The 14,369-nt window shown below is 39.0% G+C and overlaps 1 protein-coding gene across 1 annotated transcript in view; it reads right to left on the minus strand.

Moving 5' to 3' along the window:
* Positions 1 to 10,039, minus strand: part of TRPA1 (transient receptor potential cation channel subfamily A member 1) — a 72,139-nt gene extending 62,100 nt beyond the window's left edge. Inside the window, exon 1 of the mRNA XM_087825606.1 lies at positions 9,913 to 10,039. Within this exon, the coding sequence (XP_087681732.1) occupies positions 9,913 to 10,039 (127 nt within the window). The remainder of the gene's footprint in view (positions 1 to 9,912) is intronic.
* Positions 10,040 to 14,369: the final 4,330 nt, after the last annotated feature.

Here is a 14,369-nt window from a genome sequence, read left to right on the forward strand (position 1 = left end):
GGGTTTCAGGGAGTCCAGAAATCACCAAAAAGGGTATTATTTTATTCATGTATTTATGTATTTCCCACCTTTGGGAAATACAGATTTTATCAGGTTCTCAGGGGAGTCCATGATTCAAGTGAAATTCAAACCAACCACTTTAGCCACCGTTCAGTTAAATTCCTTTGATATATTTTGAGATGTACATCTGTGATTGGCTTTCTGACACTCCATCCTCCCCCTTTTCAGGAATAGCCACAATTTTTATTCAAGGATCCATTTTCCACTATTCTTCATCCACGCCTAAAACAGTTTCACCTTTGCCTATTTGCTTAAGAGAATTTAGGTTGGAGTTTCTGCAACCTGCAACCAAAACCCTCCGACAACTTACTTTATCACACATTCTTTGTCCTCAATTACTTGGCTTTGCTTTTTTGCAGACAAGACCAAATGCTGGCTGCAGACAAAATCCACACTTGGCCAATAGAAGTTCTGCTGTCATTTGCTGGAACAGAGTATTGCATGGGAAAACACCAACCTTGTGCTAGTTTTGGTCTCCACCAGTCCATTTTGCTGTCTTCAGCATTTCACCTCTCTTCGCTGCTATCACCACTGTTACCTTTCTGCTGCTGCTTTCTGCCCTCAGGGGCCATGCTTGCTTACTTGCCATTGCAGACTTCACATTACTCCTTCCTGGAGAGTAGGAGAGGTCGCCTTTTGCCTTCCTTTTCTAGTACATTCTTCTGGATGCCATCATTACTTTATTTTCTGGTTTCTTGCCCTAGGAAGGGAAGATTCTTAAACAAGGATTCTGAAGTTCAACTTCTACTCTACAGACTTTTTTTTCCCTCCCAGTTACAGTTAACATACAATATTATATTAACTTCAGGCGTACAACATAGTGATTAGACATTTATATCTACCTTATGAAGCAGACTGGTTCTTCATTAATGCTTCTTGGAAGATATAGAGACAGTCATAACTATATACTGAAGCACTGGACATTAACCCCTCAGCCACACGATTTAAGCCTTCTTTATGAGAATACTCGGAACACAGATGAAATCAGCCAGACTCTTCTGTAGACGTGTGTTTTTTTGCCTTGTTATGTTTTATTATGGGAAATTGTACATATAGAAAAGTAGATGGACTAGGCATATGGTTAGTATATCATAACAGCAGACTGACCCTACTGCTGAAACAACCAGAAAAAATCAGATAAATTATACAAACCAGATATTTAACTTTTCAAGTGCGGCTCTCATATTTCTTTTAGGCAGTGCTGGATTTGAGTTAAAGATTGATAGCTAAACATAGCTGAAATGAAGGTTTCTAATTATGCTGAACTGGTTATTTGGCTTCCTTAGAACTGCAGATGAAGAGGTAGAATGAAATTATGTTATAAACAGATAGAAGCCAGTTTGGTATTGCATAAATCTTAGGCCCTCTTTGGTGGATAACAGCCGTCATACAAGACTGCAAATGCTGAGCACTCCCTATGACCTTTTTACAAGGCGTAACGCAGGCAAGACTCAGACCAAAGTCTGCCTACCGACATTCATTAACAAATTCTTTGAGCTCTTTAAAATCCAGCTCTACCCACCGTCCTTGAGGCATCAGAACATTTCAGAGGCAAGATTCAGTGAACATTAGGAAGATGGAAATCCTCCTCATGCATGGTTGGCCATTTAAGGTTCAGTCCTGGAGAATTCCCCCTGAGAGTGCACGGCACGGGCCTCCTGTTCATGTAAGGATAGGAAGTACTAAGTGCTTCTCAAACACTTTAGCCAATCTACATATTTTCAGTACTTTTCGCCAATGAGATGTCACTTTTAATACGCAAGCCACAAATTCCACCAGTAAAAACTACTTTGGGCATTCCCTATACTACCTAATAAAGCCTCAGGTGTTCAAGATACAGACAATAGAAGTGCTTACTGAAGCCACTTGTGAAGTATAGCCTTTGTGATGTGACTCAGGTTAACTTGGATAAGATATTTTGTCAGTGCAGAGGGAAGTGATGCTATTCTCTCCCTTGTTCTGAAACCAAAGAAAATAATCTGAACTACTTTTATTTATTTATTTTTAAAATATATATCTTTATTGATTTCAGAGAGAGGAAAGGAGAAGGAGAGAGAGAGATAGAAACATCAATGATGAGAGAGCCAGTGATCGGCTGCCTCCTGCATGCCCCCAACTGGGGATCGAGCCCGCAACCCGGGCACGTGCCCTGACCCGGAATCGAATCCTGATCGCCTGGATCCTAGGTCAACGCTCAACCACTGAGCCATGCCTGGCCAGGCTGAACTACTTTTAATGTAGTAAATGAGCCTTTATGCATTTGATGTTCAACAAATATAAAGGTAAGAACAAAACTGAAGTTATTTGTTGGGGGTAGGCCCATACAGTAGTGTGGACCTACGACATTTTGAGAGGTCACATAACAACCTAATACCCTTTAAAAATCCCTTTATGCTTAAATTACGTTGAATGAATTGTGTTGTCTGCGACTGAGAATTCATACAGATACAAAGTCCAAGGATAGTGTTCTGCAGCACTCTGCTAAAGATCCCCATTCAGTCCGTGTATGTGTTTTCACTGGGTGCATGTCACAAATCAGTTCCTAGTGCACTTAAGGAATAAAATATATAGTATTATAACACACTAGTATCACATTGATCTTGTATTTTTGGGATACCACAGTGTGGGGAGAAAGGATTAACTCCAGTGAACTCTCGTGGAGTTCCCAGGATGTGCCTTAAGCTGGTGATGGGCTAGGTCATTCCCTGAGGCTCCAGGGTGTCAACCTTGACCTTCTGCAACTGGAAACAGGAAGGAATATGAACCTGGGTGGCAGGGAATGCGGGAGTTTTAGAAGTTTGACCAGGAGAGTTTGATTATTTTTTTTTATTGGACTTGAGTTCTAAATGGGGATTTTTAACATTTTCTGAGAAAAGGACAAGACAGAAAGACATACAAAATCCCATTAAGTGGTAAAATAATGACACTCCTGGTCCAGGAGTCCAAAGTGAAGATTCTATGTTGGTTATGCTTGCCTTGGCCTTGCATAGAAAAAATCTCACATAAAGATATATATTCTTAAATGTGCCTTTCCCCTCAGCCTCTTTTAAGTTGTATTCTTTATGAAATGGTTGAACTCCTTTAATGGGCATTGGGAAAATAAGAGGAAGGATTTGGTATTCTGAGGCTAGTAATTTATAGGAGGGGCAGGGAATTTTGAGGAGCCAGGCCTAGAGGCACCGTGGGAATCATGAGACAATCTCTGGGGATGGATATAAAAACGACCTCTCTGGAGGCTGGGCCTGCAGCTGTGACTGTCATATTCCATCCAGGGACTCTCTCCAGTGCTCTACTTGTACTATGAGTCATTGTACTTCACCTGATTAAGGAATGTCCTAATCCTACGCCACTGAAAAATACCGACTAGGAGTGCTTTTTCATGAAAGTAAATAGACTTTCTTCTAAAGCATTGGAAGACAATTTAATATATCAAGAAGGTACTTTTGCTTTTAGTGTCTAAGAAGACCCGATTTGCTTCAAATGATAAAATGTACCAACAGCAGCTCACAGTGGCATAATTACTGCTATTATTGGGATTAGTCAGACAGCTCCTGAGGATTCTGTTCTCATCTCAGCAAACCTTGAGAAGTCTCTCCTCCCTCCAAGATTATTGCTGTTGAACTCTGTAAGGTGAACTCTTCCCTATATGTCTGCTGCATCAGCTTCCAATTACTGTTGCCATCCCCACCCCAGGTTTCCACATTATTACAACTCAATAGGGCTGAGGTTTCTTCAGCACTTTTCTGAACAAGAAACTTCAAGTCACTGTGAGAAGCTTAATAATATTAACATGGTACTCCCAGAGAGCATTTTCCATCTTCCAGATGCTTAATGCTGCCCATCAGGGTACTCACTCGATGAAGATGAGGCAGCTTTTAAAACCCATTAGCTTTCTGAGAGCATCCCCCTTGCTTCCTTGGATCCAGATCATTTTCATGCTGTTTTCTTCTGGGAATGTGACACCAGAAACAATTAAGCCCATTAGAAAAAGTGTTCTCTAAGTCCACCTTGATCTCGGGACCATCTCTTTACAGAAATCTCAATTTAAGCTTTTCTCAGATACAATTTCTATCCAATTTTAGCTAGAAAGACACCTCATTCAGACATTAGGTCACATAGATTAAAATATATTTGAAAAGATTGAGAATAAAAGGGTTTTTTTCCTTTTTTGCAGAAGTTAAAACTATGTTCTTAGGACAGAGTTTAAGACTATCATACTTAAGAAAATAGGTTATTTTTAAAGATTAACTAAAAATATTTATAAAATCTGAGTTAAATATTTTGTTGCGACTTCCAAATGTCTTTCATATTCATATGTTATACTACCACTTGTGTAGAGAGGTCATACTGTCCTGCTAAATAACTGAGGGAATGACACATATCACACAGACCCGGAAGGTGCTCTATTGCCCTTGGAAAATGAACTACACCTAACTCATGTTATGGTGACTCTATCATGTGTAAAGAATTCGAAGATTCTTTTTTTTTTTTTAAGATTTTATTTTAATGCCCAGGTAAGAGTATTAAAACAACTGTCCTCTATCAGCATCTCTACATGAAACAAGTTTTAGCATCAAAATTGAAGGGAGGTTATACTTGTAGATAATAAAATGAGATAGGTTTTGTTTTGTGATTTTAGTGTCCTTTTCTCGTTTTGCTGAGGATGGGTGAAAACTTCATCAGAGCCCAGCAGGGTGGCTGTTTGGAAACCTCACCAGACCTGTTTTGTAAGGTCCTTGCTGGTTCTGACATTCTAGGATTAAAATAGGCATTTTTAGGATTTACTTTCATTCTCAGTTCGATACCCTGCAAAATAGCCCACTATCAGGACCTCTAGAATAGCCCTCAGGCACTAGGAGCTCCAGTGTAGGTCCCCTACGAGGGCCACCTTTGATTTTTCCAAATTTACCTCTCTTCTCACCCTGCCTCACAACTTTCATATCACCTGATTCCATAAACACACATTCACAATTTACCAGAATCGCTCAGGAAAATCAAGGAATTCTTCTTAAGGATTTCATGCTAGACAGTTAGTGGTTTAATGAGTTATACCTTGCTTTGCATATTTAAAATTCATGAAAACACTCTTAAGTCAAAGGATTGCATCTTTAGTGATTATTTCCCAAAGAGTCAGGAAATCTAAATTTTTTAAGGTCAATAGTTAGTGCTAACTACCTAGAACTCTAGTCTTCTTTGGGAGTCAGGATGAAGCCAGCTACTATAAGGATGTCTGTACTCTCCCATCCTGTGGACTCTTCTTTTAAAATACACTTGAATAGAGAAGCACTAAACTCTAGGACATTGGGGAGGTGGGGCTGCAGGAGGGGACAGAAGCAGAGACTCTCAGGTAGTGCGCAGGAAGAAAGAAAATTTCAACAAAACACCAACAGGAAGAAATTTGGAGACCTTTGAAGAAAGTTCTGAGCAAAAGCAACATTAGTTTAAAAGGATTATACCGTACACCCATGTTCATGTCCATTGCAGCATTATTCACAATAGCCAAAAGGTGGAAGCAACCCAAGTGTTTACTGACAGATGACTGGATAAGCAAAATGTGATATATACATACCATGAAATATTATTAAACCTTCAAAAACATGGACATTCTGACACATCTGTAATACTGATTAACCTTGCCAACATGAAGTGAAGCCAGTCACAAAAATACCAATATTGTATAATTCTACTTATATGAGGTAGCTAGAGTAATCAAATTCATGAAACAAAAAGTAGAATGGTGGACTGAGGGAAGAGAGACTGGGCAGTTGTTTTTTCATGGGTGCAGAGTTTCAGTTTTGCAAGATGAAAAAAGTTCAAGAGATTGGTCGCACCACAATGTGAATGTACTTACTACTGAACTGTAAATGTGAAAATGGTTAAGATGGTAAATTTTATGTTCCATGTATTTACCACAATTTTTTAAAAGTGAAAGAAATGGATTATAATATTAAGAGAACTGTAGGTGTGAAAACAATGTTTTCTGTTTGTTATTTCTAATTTTAGCTTCCGTAGAGTGTTAAAGATATATGTAATACCATATATCAAGGCAAGAGCCAGATGACACTTCTGCTCAGAAGTATCCTGGGTGATTATATAAGCACGTTGTTTATTTTGGTTGTTAGCACTCTTTGAGGCCCTTGGGAAATATTAAATATTCCCTTGGCTCGGCCAGGGGATTTATTCTTTAAGGCTCTTTAGTGGGTAAATGTATTACTCAACAAGCCCTCCAGCATGCACTCAACTTCCATCAGATATTTATTGCTCTAATTTTCAGTATCAGTGGACAGCCAAAAGAACCACCACACATTTAAGAAAATATTCTAAACTGAAAGATAGAAGGAAAATGAACAAGTAGAGGAAAAAAGTGAGGCATAGAGATAGAGGGAAGAAAAGATTTTAAAGAAATGAAAAGAAGACTAACATTAATATCATAAAGAGAGAAGGAAAAATATCACAGCCCTGAAAAAATATTTAGAGAAAGGATCTTAGAATGATATATAAAAGATAATTTCAGAAATTTTAAAAATTAAATAAAAATTTAGAAAATAAGATTGAAAAAATCTTACAGACAGTAGGGCCAACAGAGAAATCGATGGAAAATAGCAAGAAAATAAGATAACCAGAGAACATCTAGATATTTGGACTCTAGAAAAAAGAGAAAATGCAATAGAGGAAATATTTCAAAAAAAACCTCTGAGATAGAGGATAGAAGGACCCATCATGCTCCCAGCATGATATGTAAACATGGAGCAAAACTGCAGAAAAACAAGCTTCTAAATGAGAGAAAAAAATCAAAATGATTTTTTAAAAAAGAAATAGAAATTATTTAAAAAATTAATAGAGACTTCTCAACAGCAACACTGAAAGTCAGAAAATAATGGATTAATATCTTCAAAGCTCTGAAAAAAAGTTTATCATCAAATTAAAATTTTATACCCAGAACAACAATCTATGATACGTTCAGATGGAATAGAAAGCTCTCAAATGGTTACCCCTCCCCACTATTTCTATTTAAAGAAGCTAAAAGAGGATGTGTCACATCATATCAAGGGATTCAAGAGAAAAAGAAGGCATGGAAACCAGGATGCAAGAGATTCAAGACAGGAGGGGAAGTGAAGGAAACCACCAAGATGATGGTGAAAGGAGGTTTCTTTCTTGCTTTAGGAGCAAGAAAAAAACATCCAGACTGAAGCAGGTCAGGAAGCTCTGAGAGAGACTTAATAAAGAAGATAAAATTGATAGAATCTCTAGAGTGTTAGAACATACCAAGAGATTTACATAACTAAAGGAGGTTAAATAAGTTATAAATACATAAAAAAGTTAGTGAACACAAAATAGGACAATTGCTAATTCCAGCGAAAATAAAGCATATAGAACAGGAAAAATGGTCGCTGTATATTAAAATGTTCAGCTTTCAAAAGCATTTATATTATCATACTAATGTAAAATTATGATAAAGCTTTAGGAAGGGTGTTTGTGTGTGTGTGTGATAGTGAAAAACTAAAAAAGAGCTTATGACTCTTATTTTCAATGGAGGACTACAATTGAAAAATTAAGAACACAATCAAGAAGGATATTGTTTTGAAATATAAAGATAAATATAAAAATAATTAGATTAAAAAATTAAAAGTCCTTGCCTTTGTGGGGTGGAAAATGGTGGTAGTATGTATAAGATTATTTTTTAAGGCATTTAAAATGATTTGATTTGTTTAAAACATGTACAACTTTGATAAAAGTAATGATAAAATTTTTTAATTACAATTTTTATATTAGAATACTCTATTGACCTCTACCAAAATGGTAGCCCTCTTATAGTAATTAACGTGGTTCTTAACTTTCTACTGTGGAAAACAAATTACTCCATCAACTTCTGGAGCCAGTGGTGTTTGCCACCCAACTGACTTCTAAATCCTCTGCCTCTGCTCATAGCAAATTTTTTTTAATATAAGAAGACAGGAAATAGTAAACATGGGTAATTGAAATAGAAGTAATATAATAACCTGTATATACCAGTGGTAATAACATAATGCCAACTGAAATTTCCTGAGAAATTTAAACACCCAAGAACATACATCACAGATCCTGTCCTCACAAATCAAGAAAATTCAATCAACACTCCTAATATTATTGAATTTCCGTGACAAACATTTCCATTACATAGGAAAGGAGAGAGGAAAAAAACAAAGAACAGCTAAGCCTTGAGCTGTGAACAGTGATAAGATTTATGCTTCCATAAATTGATATTTACACATGTGGAAGATTTAGAGCTAGAAGGAACCAGAGACACTACCTAGTATAAAGCACTGTGAATTTTTAGCTCTGATGTATGGAAGAATCCTAAAACCCAGAGTAATTAGTTGACTCACCTGCATGGATTTAATGAAAGACTAATTTTAAAATAGAGCACATTTATTATCTTTAGATACTGGGTCATTTATACAGAGGTACAATTTATAGAGTATGTGTGAAACCACAAGCAAGCTTTTGACTTCCCAGAACCCAGTTGTAAGAAGAGGGAGAATTCCAAGGCAAAGGGGAAGGAATGGATCCTTGGCCAGTTTCAGTGCATCCCAATAGAGGAAAAGGGGCGGTGGTAGGTATAGGGAAGCCAGATTTCCCCAACAAATACTGGTTCTCGAAGCGTCCAGTTATTTTTATCTGGATAGAAGAACAGAACTAGAGGGGCAAGGCAGGGGTAGCAGCAGCATGAGACTTCAAATCCCAGTGACCTGGCCCTTGGGCCCCTCTTACAGACCCACAAGGCCATTGTCCTACCTCCTACCGGCAGTGGCCAGCCACCAAGAGGAGGACCATGTTTTAGGGAAGGAGGCTACCCAACAACATAAAGGGAGGCCAGACAGTTAAGATCTGGAGAGCTCCGTGCAAAAACAATCCTTTAAAACAATGTAGGTAAAATCAACCACAACACTTATATTTTAAACATACATCAGAGCTAAAAATTCACAATGCTCTATTGTGAAGTTTCATCATTTAACTTGGCAGCTCAAACTTAAAGTCTCAGAATCAGTCTGGTGGCCAAAGAAGGCTCTTTTGCAAAGTGATTTGGGCATGGAAGGGCACATGACCCTAAAGGGTTGTGTCCTAGAAACTCCCCTCAAGACATTGCCTGAAGTCAGTCAAGTCAGGATTTAAATCCAGACCTTCTGATTCCAGATTATTTGCTTTTCCCACTTGATCAGTTTATGTGTTCTTTACAGAAAACATTTGCATAGGCCAAAAGTATGAAACACAGATTAAATTCCTGGTGGCGGTATAGCCTCCATCCGTTCCTATCAATTTTAAGATTTCTCACAGACACCTAGCATATAGCAGCACAGAACCTGTTTCTGTCCTTTCAGATGAGATGTTTACTTTGTTGATTCACATGTCTTTTTTAACCCCAACCGGTCTCTTCAGCCACAGTTTCCACCTCTTACCACCTCCTCTGTCTCCCAGGTATAGAGAACCACTCCTGCATCCCGACTTCTGTTCTGCTCTCTGCCTCAGGTACCCTTGTGTCCCCTCCCATGTGTAGCCACCCCCAGTCATCACTCAGGATAAAGTGGATTATCCTCCAGAAACATTCCTTTACCAACCAACTCCACCCATTCCCAACCCCCTCCAAGGCCACTCAGGCTAAAGATTCCTTTTCCTCTGTTTCTACAGAATGGCATCTCTATTTTCTCAGTTTATTCAATGCTTGTAACCAACTTGAGGGCAAGGAATAGATAATCTTTCAACACTGTACAGAATGAGTGCCACAAACCGGGACCCATAATCTCTACTGAGCCCACAAAAGTGTGGTTCAACCTGCACAGGTGTACAATTTGGCATTAAAATCAGGACACCCACCTGGGCCAGCATTCCTGCATAGTAACGACCCTGAGTCATAGGCAACCTCGATCACCACCGTCCTCGCACTTTCTATTGCTTCCAGCTCTTCCTGTCGGTTGCCATGTTCCTTTGATTCATCTGCCATCTTTTCAAGGTGTAAGATTTCCTGGCTACTATGCATATTTGACCTGAATCCATGCTAAATGGGCAATAAATGCTTTTGGAATGAATAAAGACATTTACAGATTAGATTAAATGACTGCAAAAGAGGGTTTTTCAAAAGAAGAGAGAATTTGTGCCTTTTATGGGAAAGGGATAGGATAATGTGAATTCTTAAAATTCTAGTTATTATTTCCCAAGCCAGAGTCAATTGTTTTCATGATTTTAAATGTTCCCAAATGGTTCTCTACTTTTTTTCAAGGCCACAATAGTCACTGTGTTCATATGAGTTAGTCTATGTCCATCTCAAATCTGTCCCATGAATGTGTAGTAACTAGATCTGTCCTGTTGAAGAAATCAGAACTGTCACTTATAGGTGCCAAGGTTATGTTTTCAGTTTACACAAATTGAATTCCAGATACCTCCAAATAAGGGGCTCTAGTTAGTTTGAAAACATTCTATGGTAGCCCATTTATAACTAAATTCTGTATTCTCAGGAAATAACTCGGACTTAATAATAATCTTTTCATCAGAATCTTAGTTATACTCGCTCATGACTCTATGACTGCTGTTTGGCATCTCTTCCCATCCTATCCACAAAGCAAATTATTTCCTGAAGTAGTTTTCATTGGCGTATAAGTCAGGAAGCCACTTCTAATTGCAGTGAAATGATGCTGTTTAAAAAGCCACTGTCTTGGCCCTGGTCAGAGTGGCTCCATTGGTTGAGCGTCATCCTGTGCACTGAAGGGTTGCCAGTTAGATTCCTGGTTGGGGCACATTCCTAGGGTGCGGTTTGATCTCTGGTAGGGATATGTGCTGGAGGCAACTGATCGATGTTTCTCTCTCTCTCTTTTCCTCTCCCTTCTTCTCTCTCTAAAAAAAATCAATAAAAACATATTTTAAATAATAATAATAAAGCCACAGTCTTAAGAGGGCCTTCCTGGAGCAGAGAGGTAAGTCCCTTTTATCTGGCAAGGTTCAAGCAGTACACAGGAGAGTTTTATGATCCGTGTGCTTCTTGAACACAGGAGAGTGGATATGGCATTTAAAGTGTTTCATAAAACATCTTTCAGAAAGTTACTGAAAAAATAGAAGCAGGTGAGTTGGGAAAAAAATATTGACTATTTCTAAATAAAATTTTCCCAAAATACATAAATAAATATTTTTCACAACACATGTAGTAGTAAGCAGTCCCCCATCCCTCTACCTTATTTGCAGGTGATACATTCCAAAACCTCCAGTAAATGCTTCAAACCAAGAATAGCACTGAACCATATATATAGTTTTTACTATACATTCATACACTTTCCAGCTTCTCTTTGGCATATCTGAATTGCCAGCATCACTATTCTTGCTCTTTGGAGCCATTATTAAAATAAGGGTGACTTGAACACAAGCACTGGGATACCAAGAGAGTTAATCTGATAATTGAGCAGCTACTCAGTGAATAATGGAAGGGGAGTGTCTACAGTGGGGAGATTCGGACAAAGCAATGAGTGACATCCCAGGTGGGACAGAGCAGGTTGGCTCGAGATTTCATCACACTATGCAGAACAGCATGTGACTTTAAACTTATGAACTGTTTATTTCTGGAATTTTTCCACTTAGTATTTTCAGACATCAGTTGACGACAGGTAACTAAAACCACGGAAAGGGAAACCATAGGTAATGGGGGACTACTGAATACATTTGAGAGGGCATGAGAAAGTTACCCTTTAGAAATGGAAAAGGTATATGTGACTGATTAGTTATACTCAGATAATGATAAATTATCTTTGACTTAGTGACCATCACATTTCTAGGTGACAGGGCTTCACTCTGTGAATGTCCAGAGGGGGATCATTAGGCTTTGACAGACCTTGAAGGCATGAAACCTGTCATAAATTTAGGGGAGTCCTGTGATCTGGCTCTATAGTCCAGCATCTTTTTCTGTTCGGGGTAGTATTAATGAAAAGCTACAAACATGATATATTGACATATGTATTCCTGTTAATTAGTTAATTATTAATGTTATCATTCCTGTTATTAGTCCATTATTAATGTGTGTATTGTCCCCAAATGTCTCACACTGAGCCCTGTACATAGTAGTTGCTCAAGAGACAGTTGTTTAATGTCCCAAATCTGACTGGCGCCCCCAGCAGGAATGTGGCTGGAGCGACACCTCCTGAGGGGCACCGTTTCATTGGTCTTGAATGCCAGTCTCTCTAATAGTGCCTGGAACGTACCAGAGCAACAGCAACAAGCTGAGAATGCCTGGCCTGGCTGCGTGGAACGGGACTGATGGGCTGTTGTCTGTGTAGTTAACTAAATTATGGAGAGAGATTAGGTAGTTAAATAGACGCATATGTGTAGGAATAAAACAACTAGAATTAATTAAAACCTATGTGTCTATTCCTTTTCCCTTCTCCCCATGTATCTATCCATTTTATGAAGAGAGTAATTACCAATGCTATATATACAGTGGTTTTCTTGTAATTAGTTTTTCATTCTTCCTAAGGAACTGATCTAATAGTGTGTTAGTCTGCTAGGGCTGCTGCCATAGCAAAGTGCCACCAGCTGGGTGGCTTAGGCAACAGAAACTCATTTCATCTCAGTTCTCTAGGCTGGAAGTCCAGGATCAAGGTGTTGGCAGAGCTGGTTCGCTCTGAAGGTTGTGAGGGAGGATCTGTCCAAGTCTCTCCCCTGGACTCTGGTGGTTTGCTGGCAATCTTTGTCATTCTTTAGCTTGTAGATAATGTCACCCTTACCTCTCCCCTCCTTGTCACATGGCCAGACGTCACCTGTGTGCATCTGTCTCTGGGTCCCAATTTCTCCTTTTTATAAAGACACTAGTCATTGAATTAGGGGCTCATCCTACTCCACTGTGACCTCACCTTGACTAATGATATCTGCAATGACCCTATTTCCAAAGAAAGTCACATTCTAAAGTCTGGAGGTCGGGACTTAAACATATGAGTTTTTTGGAGGGGGTGGGCATGAGAAGGGAGGTTGCAGTTCAACCCATAACACCAGGGATGCTTAAGAAAAGTGTCTAAGTTTTCTTTTCCTGTGCTTCCCAGATGCCATCGACCCCTCTCCATTTGCCTACTATTCGTGTCTCCTCTAAAAGTGCCCTGGGCCGGTTGCTGCTTTGTGTCAGAGCCCTTACTGCTAATGGTAATTCTTAGCCAGGTTTTAAGAGCAGTCCTCACGGGTTCTGGGTAAGATGGCCTTCCCTCAGCCGTGAGGTCTCAGGTGTGTGTTGGGTGGGCTGGCTGCTCTGCCTCCACTCTGCTGCCTGATGTCCTGCGGGGTAGTGGCCCTGCGAGGAAAGTCAGCGCCACACTGAGCTGGAGGGCTGCTTCGCTGCCCAGAAACACACTGACAGGCGTCCCCGCCTACGATCATTGATCTGCCCCCTGGACTTTATCACCTGACAACTTCACACCCACAACCACATGTTCTGCGTGGATGTTATTCAGTGGAGCCTCCAGGTTGATCACTATGCTTTGGTTTAGATATTTAAAAGTAAGTTCCTCATTCACCTCACAGAGGTTCCGTTCTCGCCAGCTGGTCCCTGTGAATGTAAATAGAGAAGTCGGGAGATTTTACCAAAATGAGGTTAAAATATGTCACTGGGTTTTCCTTTATTTTGCAACCTATGACCCTGTCACAATAAAAAGTAACCTATTTCATATTCTTCCCTAAAGGTCAGCCTAGCCAGAGGCAATGGCCGTTTATTTTACATTAATCATTTAGATAATAATCTATTGGGCATTTATTAAGTTCACACTGAGCAAGTTAATAATTAACAGCAGAATCTCAGTTATCTGGAACTCTTGGGGGCTAAGTCAACCTAAAGAGCTGAATTTTTTCCTCACTAAAATCTGTTTTGCTTCTTATCTTAAAAGCTCTTTACCTTTAAATTCTGTTGAAAATATGTTCATTAGTTTGGAGATAAATTACTGTCCTGAAATTTATTATGGCCATTACCCCAGAATCAATAGAAAAACAGAAGACTATTTGTTTCTACACTAAATCACCCAAAATTTTTCTTTGAAATCTAATATTAGCTTCTGACTTCTTTTCTGCCCTTGCTTTAGATGTTGGGTCTTTGTATATAGCTCTATTAATGCTCTTGTTTTGTATCTACCTATATAACCTTTTTACTGCATGTAATCTACCATGGAAACCAGGGCCTGTTAGATTTCTATGCAAAGTAAGCAGAAATGCATTTGGATTAGGCACCATGTGAAACATTTATGAACATTAGTGTTTGTGAGCTGTGATACAAGTATGAGAAGCCAGTGGGAACAGAAGCACAGAAACGAGAAAAT

The sequence above is a fragment of the Miniopterus natalensis genome, chromosome 16 (genome assembly GCF_054644295.1).
Source record: "Miniopterus natalensis isolate mMinNat1 chromosome 16, mMinNat1.hap1, whole genome shotgun sequence".
NCBI classification, from domain to species: Eukaryota; Metazoa; Chordata; class Mammalia; order Chiroptera; family Miniopteridae; genus Miniopterus; species Miniopterus natalensis.